General features: G+C 58.3%; 1 protein-coding gene across 6 annotated transcripts in view; it reads right to left on the reverse strand.

The window, feature by feature from the left end:
• The window catches only part of LOC142485095 (sphingomyelin phosphodiesterase 5-like), a 137,953-nt gene extending 125,627 nt beyond the window's left edge, over positions 1-12,326 (reverse strand). For 3 of the 6 annotated variants that reach the window (XR_012798359.1, XM_075584304.1, XM_075584305.1), the window contains exon 1: positions 10,514-12,326. Coding sequence is in view for 4 of the 6 variants with exons in the window: in XM_075584304.1 (XP_075440419.1) it covers positions 10,514-11,404 (891 nt within the window). In the remaining 2 variants the exon portion in view is untranslated. The remainder of the gene's footprint in view (positions 1-10,513) is intronic. The other 3 variants (XR_012798360.1, XM_075584302.1, XM_075584303.1) reach the window with 3 other exon arrangements.
• Between the last annotated feature and the right edge of the window lie 221 nt (positions 12,327-12,547).

Genomic DNA, 12,547 nt, shown 5'->3' on the forward strand with positions numbered 1-12,547 from the left:
CCACCTCGCTGTGTCAGGCTCTGGAGAATCTCCCTCTCCCCACTCCCCACCTCGCTGTGTCAGGCTCTGGAGAATCTCCCTCTCCCCACTCCCCACCTCGCTGTGTCAGGCTCTGGAGAATCTCCCTCTCCCCACCTCGCTGTGTCAGTCTCTGGAGAATCTCCCTCTCCCCACCTCGCTGTGTCAGTCTCTGGAGAATCTCCCTCTCCCCACCTCGCTGTGTCAGGCTCTGGAGAATCTCCCTCCCCCCACCTCGCTGTGTCAGGCTCTGGAAAATCTCCCTCTCACCACCTCGCTGTGTCAGTCTCTGGAGAATCTCCCTCTCCCCACTCCCCACCACGCTGTGTCAGGCTCTGGAGGATCTCCCTCTCCCCACTCCCCACCTCGCTGTGTCAGTCTCTGGAGAATCTCCCTCTCCCCACCTCGCTGTGTCAGTCTCTGGAGAATCTCCCTCTCCCCACCTCGCTGTGTCAGTCTCTGGAGAATCTCCCTCTCCCCACCTCGCTGTGTCAGTCTCTGGAGAATCTCCCTCTCCCCACCTCGCTGTGTCAGTCTCTGGAGAATCTCCATCTCCCCACCTCACTGTGTCAGTCTCTGGAGAATCTCCCTCTCCCCTCTCCCCACCTCGCTGTGTCAGGTTCTGGAGAATCTCCCTCTCCCCATCTCGCTGTGTCAGTCTCTGGAGAATCTCCCTCTCCCCTCTCCCCACCTTGCTGTGTCAGGCTCTGGAAAATCTCCCTCTCACCACCTCGCTGTGTCAGTCTCTGGAGAATCTCCCTCTCCCCACTCCCCACCACGCTGTGTCAGGCTCTGGAGGATCTCCCTCTCCCCACTCCGCTGTGTCAGTCTCTGGAGAATCTCCCTCTCCCCACCTCGCTGTGTCAGGCTCTGGAGAATCTCCCCACCTCGCTGTGTCAGTCTCTGGAGAATCTCCCCACCTCGCTGTGTCAGGCTCTGGAGAATCTCCCTCTCCCCACCTCGCTGTGTCGGGTTCTGGAGAATCTCCCCACCTCGCTGTGTCAGTCTCTGGAGAATCTCCCCACCTCGCTGTGTCAGGCTCTGGAGAATCTCCCTCTCCCCACCTCGCTGTGTCAGGTTCTGGAGAATCTCCCTCTCCCCACCTCGCTGTGTCAGGTTCTGGAGAATCTCCCCACCTCGCTGTGTCAGTCTCTGGAGAATCTCCCCACCTCGCTGTGTCAGTCTCTGGAGAATCTCCCCACCTCGCTGTGTCAGGCTCTGGAGAATCTCCCTCTCCCCACCTCGCTGTGTCAGGCTCTGGAGAATTTCCCCCTCCCCACCTCGCTGTGTCAGTCTCTGGAGAATCTCCCTCTCCCCACCTCGCTGTGTCAGGCTCTGGAGAATCTCCCTCTCCCCACCTCGCTGTGTCAGGCTCTGGAGAATCTCCCTCTCCCCACTCCCCACCTCGCTGTGTCAGGCTCTGGAGAATCTCCCTCTCCCCACCTCGCTGTGTCAGTCTCTGGAGAATCTCCCTCTCCCCACCTCGCTGTGTCAGGCTCTGGAGAATCTCCCTCTCCCCACCTCGCTGTGTCAGTCTCTGGAGAATCTCCCTCTCCCCACCTCGCTGTGTCAGTCTCTGGAGAATCTCCCTCTCCCCACCTCGCTGTGTCAGGCTCTGGAGAATTTCCCCCTCCCCACCTCGCTGTGTCAGTCTCTGGAGAATCTCCCCCTCCCCACCTCGCTGTGTCAATCTCTGGAGAATCTCCCTCTCCCCACCTTGCTGTGTCAGGCTCTGGAGAATCTCCCTCTCCCCACTCCCCACCTCGCTGTGTCAGGCTCTGGAGAATCTCCCTCTCCCCACTCCCCACCTCGCTGTGTCAGGCTCTGGAGAATCTCCCTCTCCCCACTCCCCACCTCGCTGTGTCAGGCTCTGGAGAATCTCCCTCTCCCCACCTCGCTGTGTCAGTCTCTGGAGAATCTCCCTCTCCCCACCTCGCTGTGTCAGTCTCTGGAGAATCTCCCGCTCCCCACCTCGCTGTGTCAGTCTCTGGAGAATCTCCCTCTCCCCACCTCGCTGTGTCAGTCTCTGGAGAATCTCCCTCTCCCCACCTCGCTGTGTCAGTCTCTGGAGAATCTCCATCTCCCCACCTCACTGTGTCAGTCTCTGGAGAATCTCCCTCTCCCCTCTCCCCACCTCGCTGTGTCAGGTTCTGGAGAATCTCCCTCTCCCCATCTCGCTGTGTCAGTCTCTGGAGAATCTCCCTCTCCCCACCTCGCTGTGTCAGGCTCTGGAGAATCTCCCTCTCCCCACCTCGCTGTGTCAGTCTCTGGAGAATCTCCCTCTCCCCACCTCGCTGTGTCAGTCTCTGGAGAATCTCCCTCTCCCCACCTCGCTGTGTCAGGCTCTGGAGAATTTCCCCCTCCCCACCTCGCTGTGTCAGTCTCTGGAGAATCTCCCCCTCCCCACCTCGCTGTGTCAGTCTCTGGAGAATCTCCCTCTCCCCACCTTGCTGTGTCAGGCTCTGGAGAATCTCCCTCTCCCCACTCCCCACCTCGCTGTGTCAGGCTCTGGAGAATCTCCCTCTCCCCACTCCCCACCTCGCTGTGTCAGGCTCTGGAGAATCTCCCTCTCCCCACTCCCCACCTCGCTGTGTCAGGCTCTGGAGAATCTCCCTCTCCCCACCTCGCTGTGTCAGTCTCTGGAGAATCTCCCTCTCCCCACCTCGCTGTGTCAGTCTCTGGAGAATCTCCCGCTCCCCACCTCGCTGTGTCAGTCTCTGGAGAATCTCCCTCTCCCCACCTCGCTGTGTCAGGCTCTGGAGAATCTCCCTCTCCCCACCTCGCTGTGTCAGTCTCTGGAGAATCTCCATCTCCCCACCTCACTGTGTCAGTCTCTGGAGAATCTCCCTCTCCCCTCTCCCCACCTCGCTGTGTCAGGTTCTGGAGAATCTCCCTCTCCCCATCTCGCTGTGTCAGTCTCTGGAGAATCTCCCTCTCCCCACCTCGCTGTGTCAGGCTCTGGAGAATCTCCCTCTCCCCACCTCGCTGTGTCAGTCTCTGGAGAATCTCCCTCTCCCCTCTCCCCACCTTGCTGTGTCAGGCTCTGGAAAATCTCCCTCTCACCACCTCGCTGTGTCAGTCTCTGGAGAATCTCCCTCTCCCCACTCCCCACCACGCTGTGTCAGGCTCTGGAGGATCTCCCTCTCCCCACTCCCCACCTCGCTGTGTCAGTCTCTGGAGAATCTCCCTCTCCCCACCTCGCTGTGTCAGGCTCTGGAGAATCTCCCCACCTCACTGTGTCAGTCTTTGGAGAATCTCCCCACCTCGCTGTGTCAGGCTCTGGAGAATCTCCCTCTCCCCACCTCGCTGTGTCGGGTTCTGGAGAATCTCCCCACCTCGCTGTGTCAGTCTCTGGAGAATCTCCCCACCTCGCTGTGTCAGGCTCTGGAGAATCTCCCTCTCCCCACCTCGCTGTGTCAGTCTCTGGAGAATCTCCCTCTCCCCACCTCGCTGTGTCAGTCTCTGGAGAATCTCCCTCTCCCCACCTCGCTGTGTCAGTCTCTGGAGAATCTCCCTCTCCCCACTCCCCACCTCGCTGTGTCAGTCTCTGGAGAATCTCCCTCTCCCCATCTCGCTGTGTCAGTCTCTGGAGAATCTCCCTCTCCCCACCTCGCTGTGTCAGTCTCTGGAGAATCTCCATCTCCCCACCTCACTGTGTCAGTCTCTGGAGAATCTCCCTCTCCCCTCTCCCCACCTCGCTGTGTCAGGTTCTGGAGAATCTCCCTCTCCCCATCTCGCTGTGTCAGTCTCTGGAGAATCTCCCTCTCCCCACCTCGCTGTGTCAGTCTCTGGAGAATCTCCCTCTCCCCACCTCGCTGTGTCAGGCTCTGGAGAATCTCCCTCCCCCCACCTCGCTGTGTCAGTCTCTGGAGAATCTCCCTCTCCCCTCTCCCCACCTTGCTGTGTCAGGCTCTGGAAAATCTCCCTCTCACCACCTCGCTGTGTCAGTCTCTGGAGAATCTCCCTCTCCCCACTCCCCACCACGCTGTGTCAGGCTCTGGAGGATCTCCCTCTCCCCACTCCCCACCTCGCTGTGTCAGTCTCTGGAGAATCTCCCTCTCCCCACCTCGCTGTGTCAGGCTCTGGAGAATCTCCCCACCTCGCTGTGTCAGTCTCTGGAGAATCTCCCCACCTCGCTGTGTCAGGCTCTGGAGAATCTCCCTCTCCCCACCTCGCTGTGTCGGGTTCTGGAGAATCTCCCCACCTCGCTGTGTCAGTCTCTGGAGAATCTCCCCACCTCGCTGTGTCAGGCTCTGGAGAATCTCCCTCTCCCCACCTCGCTGTGTCAGTCTCTGGAGAATCTCCCTCTCCCCACCTCGCTGTGTCAGTCTCTGGAGAATCTCCCTCTCCCCACCTCGCTGTGTCAGTCTCTGGAGAATCTCCCTCTCCCCACCTCGCTGTGTCAGTCTCTGGAGAATCTCCCTCTCCCCATCTCGCTGTGTCAGTCTCTGGAGAATCTCCATCTCCCCACCTCACTGTGTCAGTCTCTGGAGAATCTCCCTCTCCCCTCTCCCCACCTCGCTGTGTCAGGTTCTGGAGAATCTCCCTCTCCCCATCTCGCTGTGTCAGTCTCTGGAGAATCTCCCTCTCCCCACCTCGCTGTGTCAGTCTCTGGAGAATCTCCCTCTCCCCACCTCGCTGTGTCAGGCTCTGGAGAATCTCCCTCCCCCCACCTCGCTGTGTCAGTCTCTGGAGAATCTCCCTCTCCCCTCTCCCCACCTTGCTGTGTCAGGCTCTGGAAAATCTCCCTCTCACCACCTCGCTGTGTCAGTCTCTGGAGAATCTCCCTCTCCCCACTCCCCACCACGCTGTGTCAGGCTCTGGAGGATCTCCCTCTCCCCACTCCCCACCTCGCTGTGTCAGTCTCTGGAGAATCTCCCTCTCCCCACCTCGCTGTGTCAGTCTCTGGAGAATCTCCCCACCTCGCTGTGTCAGTCTCTGGAGAATCTCCCTCTCCCCACCTCGCTGTGTCAGTCTCTGGAGAATCTCCCTCTCCCCATCTCGCTGTGTCAGTCTCTGGAGAATCTCCCTCTCCCCACCTCGCTGTGTCAGTCTCTGGAGAATCTCCATCTCCCCACCTCGCTGTGTCAGGCTCTGGAGAATCTCCCTCCCCCCACCTCGCTGTGTCAGTCTCTGGAGAATCTCCCCACCTCGCTGTGTCAGGCTCTGGAGAATCTCCCTCTCCCCACCTCGCTGTGTCGGGTTCTGGAGAATCTCCCCACCTCGCTGTGTCAGTCTCTGGAGAATCTCCCCACCTCTCTGTGTCAGGCTCTGGAGAATCTCCCTCTCCCCACCTCGCTGTGTCAGGTTCTGGAGAATCTCCCTCTCCCCACCTCGCTGTGTCAGGTTCTGGAGAATCTCCCCACCTCGCTGTGTCAGGCTCTGGAGAATCTCCCTCTCCCCACCTCGCTGTGTCAGTCTCTGGAGAATCTCCCTCTCCCCACCTCGCTGTGTCAGGCTCTGGAGAATCTCCCTCTCCCCACCTCGCTGTGTCAGTCTCTGGAGAATCTCCCTCTCCCCACCTCGCTGTGTCAGTCTCTGGAGAATCTCCCTCTCCCCACCTCGCTGTGTCAGGCTCTGGAGAATTTCCCCCTCCCCACCTCGCTGTGTCAGTCTCTGGAGAATCTCCCTCTCCCCACCTCGCTGTGTCAGGCTCTGGAGAATCTCCCTCTCCCCACCTCGCTGTGTCAGGCTCTGGAGAATCTCCCTCTCCCCACTCCCCACCTCGCTGTGTCAGGCTCTGGAGAATCTCCCTCTCCCCACTCCCCACCTCGCTGTGTCAGGCTCTGGAGAATCTCCCTCTCCCCACCTCGCTGTGTCAGTCTCTGGAGAATCTCCCTCTCCCCACCTCGCTGTGTCAGTCTCTGGAGAATCTCCCTCTCCCCACCTCGCTGTGTCAGTCTCTGGAGAATCTCCCTCTCCCCACCTCGCTGTGTCAGTCTCTGGAGAATCTCCCTCTCCCCACCTCGCTGTGTCAGTCTCTGGAGAATCTCCATCTCCCCACCTCACTGTGTCAGTCTCTGGAGAATCTCCCTCTACCCTCTCCCCACCTCGCTGTGTCAGGTTCTGGAGAATCTCCCTCTCCCCATCTCGCTGTGTCAGTCTCTGGAGAATCTCCCTCTCCCCACCTCGCTGTGTCAGGCTCTGGAGAATCTCCCTCTCCCCACCTCGCTGTGTCAGTCTCTGGAGAATCTCCCTCTCCCCTCTCACCACCTCGCTGTGTCAGTCTCTGGAGAATCTCCCTCTCCCCACTCCCCACCACGCTGTGTCAGGCTCTGGAGGATCTCCCTCTCCCCACTCCCCACCTCGCTGTGTCAGTCTCTGGAGAATCTCCCTCTCCCCACCTCGCTGTGTCAGGCTCTGGAGAATCTCCCCACCTCGCTGTGTCAGTCTCTGGAGAATCTCCCCACCTCGCTGTGTCAGGCTCTGGAGAATCTCCCTCTCCCCACCTCGCTGTGTCGGGTTCTGGAGAATCTCCCCACCTCGCTGTGTCAGTCTCTGGAGAATCTCCCCACCTCGCTGTGTCAGGCTCTGGAGAATCTCCCTCTCCCCACCTCGCTGTGTCAGGTTCTGGAGAATCTCCCTCTCCCCACCTCGCTGTGTCAGGTTCTGGAGAATCTCCCCACCTCGCTGTGTCAGTCTCTGGAGAATCTCCCCACCTCGCTGTGTCAGGCTCTGGAGAATCTCCCCACCTCGCTGTGTCAGGCTCTGGAGAATCTCCCTCTCCCCACCTCGCTGTGTCAGGCTCTGGAGAATTTCCCCCTCCCCACCTCGCTGTGTCAGTCTCTGGAGAATCTCCCTCTCCCCACCTCGCTGTGTCAGGCTCTGGAGAATCTCCCTCTCCCCACCTCGCTGTGTCAGGCTCTGGAGAATCTCCCTCTCCCCACTCCCCACCTCGCTGTGTCAGGCTCTGGAGAATCTCCCTCTCCCCACCTCGCTGTGTCAGGCTCTGGAGAATCTCCCTCTCCCCACCTCGCTGTGTCAGTCTCTGGAGAATCTCCCTCTCCCCACCTCGCTGTGTCAGTCTCTGGAGAATCTCCCTCTCCCCACCTCGCTGTGTCAGTCTCTGGAGAATCTCCCTCTCCCCACCTCGCTGTGTCAGTCTCTGGAGAATCTCCCTCTCCCCACCTCGCTGTGTCAGTCTCTGGAGAATCTCCCTCTCCCCACCTCGCTGTGTCAGTCTCTGGAGAATCTCCCTCTCCCCACCTCGCTGTGTCAGTCTCTGGAGAATCTCCATCGCCCCACCTCACTGTGTCAGTCTCTGGAGAATCTCCCTCTCCCCTCTCCCCACCTCGCTGTGTCAGGTTCTGGAGAATCTCCCTCTCCCCATCTCGCTGTGTCAGTCTCTGGAGAATCTCCCTCTCCCCACCTCGCTGTGTCAGTCTCTGGAGAATCTCCCTCTCCCCACCTCGCTGTGTCAGGCTCTGGAGAATCTCCCTCCCCCCACCTCGCTGTGTCAGTCTCTGGAGAATCTCCCTCTCCCCTCTCCTCACCTTGCTGTGTCAGGCTCTGGAAAATCTCCCTCTCACCACCTCGCTGTGTCAGTCTCTGGAGAATCTCCCTCTCCCCACTCCCCACCACGCTGTGTCAGGCTCTGGAGGATCTCCCTCTCCCCACTCCCCACCTCGCTGTGTCAGTCTCTGGAGAATCTCCCTCTTTCCACCTCGCTGTGTCAGGCTCTGGAGAATCTCCCCACCTCGCTGTGTCAGTCTCTGGAGAATCTCCCCACCTCGCTGTGTCAGGCTAAGGAGAATCTCCCTCTCCCCACCTCGCTGTGTCGGGTTCTGGAGAATCTCCCCACCTCGCTGTGTCAGTCTCTGGAGAATCTCCCCACCTCGCTGTGTCAGGCTCTGGAGAATCTCCCTCTCCCCACCTCGCTGTGTAAGGTTCTGGAGAATCTCCCTCTCCCCACCTCGCTGTGTCAGGTTCTGGAGAATCTCCCCACCTCGCTGTGTCAGTCTCTGGAGAATCTCCCCACCTCGCTGTGTCAGTCTCTGGAGAATCTCCCCACCTCGCTGTGTCAGGCTCTGGAGAATCTCCCTCTCCCCACCTCGCTGTGTCAGTCTCTGGAGAATCTCCCTCTCCCCACCTCGCTGTGTCAGGCTCTGGAGAATCTCCCTCTCCCCACCTCGCTGTGTCAGTCTCTGGAGAATCTCCCTCTCCCCACCTCGCTGTGTCAGTCTCTGGAGAATCTCCCTCTCCCCACCTCGCTGTGTCAGGCTCTGGAGAATTTCCCCCTCCCCACCTCGCTGTGTCAGTCTCTGGAGAATCTCCCCCTCCCCACCTCGCTGTGTCAGTCTCTGGAGAATCTCCCTCTCCCCACCTCGCTGTGTCAGGCTCTGGAGAATCTCCCTCTCCCCACTCCCCACCTCGCTGTGTCAGGCTCTGGAGAATCTCCCTCTCCCCACCTCGCTGTGTCAGTCTCTGGAGAATCTCCCTCTCCCCACCTCGCTGTGTCAGTCTCTGGAGAATCTCCCGCTCCCCACCTCGCTGTGTCAGTCTCTGGAGAATCTCCCTCTCCCCACCTCGCTGTGTCAGTCTCTGGAGAATCTCCCTCTCCCCACCTCGCTGTGTCAGTCTCTGGAGAATCTCCATCTCCCCACCTCACTGTGTCAGTCTCTGGAGAATCTCCCTCTCCCCTCTCCCCACCTCGCTGTGTCAGGTTCTGGAGAATCTCCCTCTCCCCATCTCGCTGTGTCAGTCTCTGGAGAATCTCCCTCTCCCCACCTCGCTGTGTCAGGCTCTGGAGAATCTCCCTCTCCCCACCTCGCTGTGTCAGTCTCTGGAGAATCTCCCTCTCCCCTCTCCCCACCTTGCTGTGTCAGGCTCTGGAAAATCTCCCTCTCACCACCTCGCTGTGTCAGTCTCTGGAGAATCTCCCTCTCCCCACTCCCCACCACGCTGTGTCAGGCTCTGGAGGATCTCCCTCTCCCCACTCCCCACCTCGCTGTGTCAGGCTCTGGAGGATCTCCCTCTCCCCACTCCCCACCTCGCTGTGTCAGTCTCTGGAGAATCTCCCTCTCCCCACCTCGCTGTGTCAGTCTCTGGAGAATCTCCCCACCTCGCTGTGTCAGGCTCTGGAGAATCTCCCTCTCCCCACCTCGCTGTGTCGGGTTCTGGAGAATCTCCCCACCTCGCTGTGTCAGTCTCTGGAGAATCTCCCCACCTCGCTGTGTCAGGCTCTGGAGAATCTCCCTCTCCCCACCTCGCTGTGTCAGGTTCTGGAGAATCTCCCTCTCCCCACCTCGCTGTGTCAGGTTCTGGAGAATCTCCCCACCTCGCTGTGTCAGTCTCTGGAGAATCTCCCCACCTCGCTGTGTCAGTCTCTGGAGAATCTCCCCACCTCGCTGTGTCAGGCTCTGGAGAATCTCCCTCTCCCCACCTCGCTGTGTCAGTCTCTGGAGAATCTCCCTCTCCCCACCTCGCTGTGTCAGGCTCTGGAGAATCTCCCTCTCCCCACCTCGCTGTGTCAGTCTCTGGAGAATCTCCCTCTCCCCACCTCGCTGTGTCAGTCTCTGGAGAATCTCCCTCTCCCCACCTCGCTGTGTCAGTCTCTGGAGAATCTCCCTCTCCCCACTCCCCACTCCCCACCTCGCTGTGTCAGGCTCTGGAGAATCTCCCTCTCCCCACCTCGCTGTGTCAGGCTCTGGAGAATCTCCCTCTCCCCACCTCGCTGTGTCAGTCTCTGGAGAATCTCCCTCTCCCCACCTCGCTGTGTCAGGTTCTGGAGAATCTCCCTCTCCCCACCTCGCTGTGTCAGGTTCTGGAGAATCTCCCTCTCCCCACCTCGCTGTGTCAGTCTCTGGAGAATCTCCCTCTCCCCACCTCGCTGTGTCAGTCTCTGGAGAATCTCCCTCTCCCCACCTCGCTGTGTCAGGTTCTGGAGAATCTCCCTCTCCCCACCTCGCTGTGTCAGGCTCTGGAGAATCTCCCTCTCCCCACCTCGCTGTGTCAGTCTCTGGAGAATCTCCCTCTCCCCACCTCGCTGTGTCAGGTTCTGGAGAATCTCCCTCTCCCCACCTCGCTGTGTCAGGCTCTGGAGAATCTCCCTTTCCCCACCTCGCTGTGTCAGTCTCTGGAGAATCTCCCTCTCCCCACCTCGCTGTGTCAGGCTCTGGAGAATCTCCCTCTCCCCACTCCCCACCTCGCTGTGTCAGGCTCTGGAGAATCTCCCTCTCCCCACCTCGCTGTGTCAGTTCTGGAGAATCTCCCTCTCCCCACCTCGCTGTGTCAGTCTCTGGAGAATCTCCCTCTCCCCACCTCGCTGTGTCAGTCTCTGGAGAATCTCCCTCTCTCCACCTCGCTGTGTCAGGCTCTGGAGAATCTCCCTCTCCCCACCTCGCTATGTCAGGCTCTGGAGAATCTCCCTCTCTCCACCTCGCTGTGTCAGGCTCTGGAGAATCTCCCTCTCCCCACCTCGCCATGTCAGGCTCTGGAGAATCTCCCTCTCCCCACCTCGCCGTGTCAGGCTCTGGAGAAGCCCCTTCCTTCTTACCTTGACACAGAGCAGGCCCTTGGCAGCGAGAGCATCCTCCCCGCGTGCGTTGGAATAGTAGTGGTACTTTGCAGCGAGAGGTGGGTGCCGGCTGGCAAGGAACAAGCCACTGTTGAAGAACTTGAACCCGCAGCCGAGGGGCCCAGAGGGACCAACATCATACAGGATGTGGGGAAAGGAAGAAGCAAGAGAGAGGCGTAGGATGCGAGATGCACGACCGTCAAACACTTCCTGCAGGCACAGGAAATCAGCGTCCGGGGGAAACACCAGGGAGACCTCCCCAGGGAAACCCCCCTCTTCCCTGGGGACCTTATCCTCCTGCCTTGCAGGCTCCAACACAGTTAGGATGTCCTCAGGACTCGCAGCCAGATCCTGGATGCACACAGGGTCTGTAGTCCCACACTGGGCTGTGCCTATACTCTGGGCAGGTGCTAGGCCCAGATGGCCGCTCAGGAGCTGGGAGATGCGGGTCGTGCGGTATTGCGTGTGTGAGAGGTTACTGAAGCGTGCCAGGCCCTCGGGCAGCAGGCAGAGATTAGCGCTAATGAAGAGGAAGGAGTGGTCACCTTCAAGTCCCTTCTCTGGCGGGACTTCTGACCTCTGGCCTCGCTGGTAGCAGAAGGAGCGGCGAGCTCTGTGCAGGGGGGCCCAGAGCAGGAATCCCAGAATTCCAAGGGGCAGAGAGAGGAGGAGCAGCAGCAGAAAGACTGGAGGCCCCAGGAGCAGCAGGACGGCCCGGACGGCAGGTGCCCTGGACTTCTCCACACTGGTTGGAACCACACAGCTCAGGAGACGGTCTACAAACCAATAGGAAGGAAAGAGAAGAACCGAGCCAAGGGAGAAAAGAAAGCCCAGCAGGGGGCATGGAAAGGGGGACTCCCGCAGAGACATGTGAGGGAGGGGGGAAAGAGGGCGTAGGAGAAATAAAGAGGGCGTGGGGTCAGGGGACGAGAGACGTACTGTGAGGGGAAGGAAGGAGGGGGGAAGGAGGGGGGAGGATATATATCATACAAAAAAGTTTAAACATGTTTCATAAAAGTTCAATTACTGTATATATGTATACAGTATATAGAAAAGAGAAATTGGTCCCATCATGGAGCACACACTTTTCTTTTATAGATCCTCTGCGGATCTGGTTCATCCAAAAAAAGCTGCCAGATTTCTTCACAAATATTTATATATTTCACTGATGACATTTACCACTAAGTATTCATATCAGACTGTTAATATTCAGCACTTAGTATTGCTATTCCGTGCTCACTATTCCTCGCTCACTATTCCTCGCTCACTATTCCGTGCTCACTATTCCGTGCTCACTATTCCGTGCTGTGTGACATGTTCCTTTCCTGCGTGATATGTTATTGCAGATTTTCTTATGATCATACGATGTCTCTCGGCGTGTTTACTCCGTTATTTGGTCATTCTGCACTTTCCTACATGTGGCTTTAACGTGATAGGGTAACATTATTTCACATTAGTGATCTCGTGGTCATAACATATATTATGTGTATGTGTGTTACACACGGGGAGGTCTACAGATATAGTTACACGCGGGGAGGTCTACAGATATAGTTACACGCGGGGAGGTCTACAGATATAGTTACACGCGGGGAGGTCTACAGATATAGTTACACGCGGGGAGGTATACAGATATAGTTACCCGCCGGGAGGTCTACAGATATAGTTACACGCAGGGAGGTCTACAGATATAGTTACACGCGGGGAGGTCTACAGATATAGTTACACGCGGGGAGGTATACAGATATAGTTACACGCGGGGAGGTATACAGATATAGTTACACGCGGGGAGGTCTACAGATATAGTTACACGCGGGGAGGTATACAGATATAGTTACACGCGGGGAGGTCTACAGATATAGTTACACGCGGGGAGGTATACAGATATAGTTACACGCGGGGAGGTATACAGATATAGTTACACGCGGGGAGGTATACAGATATAGTTACACGCGGGGAGGTATACAGATATAGTTACACGCGGGGAGGTATACAGATATAGTTACACGCGGGGAG

Source organism: Ascaphus truei, unplaced genomic scaffold, assembly GCF_040206685.1.
Source record: "Ascaphus truei isolate aAscTru1 unplaced genomic scaffold, aAscTru1.hap1 HAP1_SCAFFOLD_536, whole genome shotgun sequence".
NCBI classification, from domain to species: Eukaryota; Metazoa; Chordata; class Amphibia; order Anura; family Ascaphidae; genus Ascaphus; species Ascaphus truei.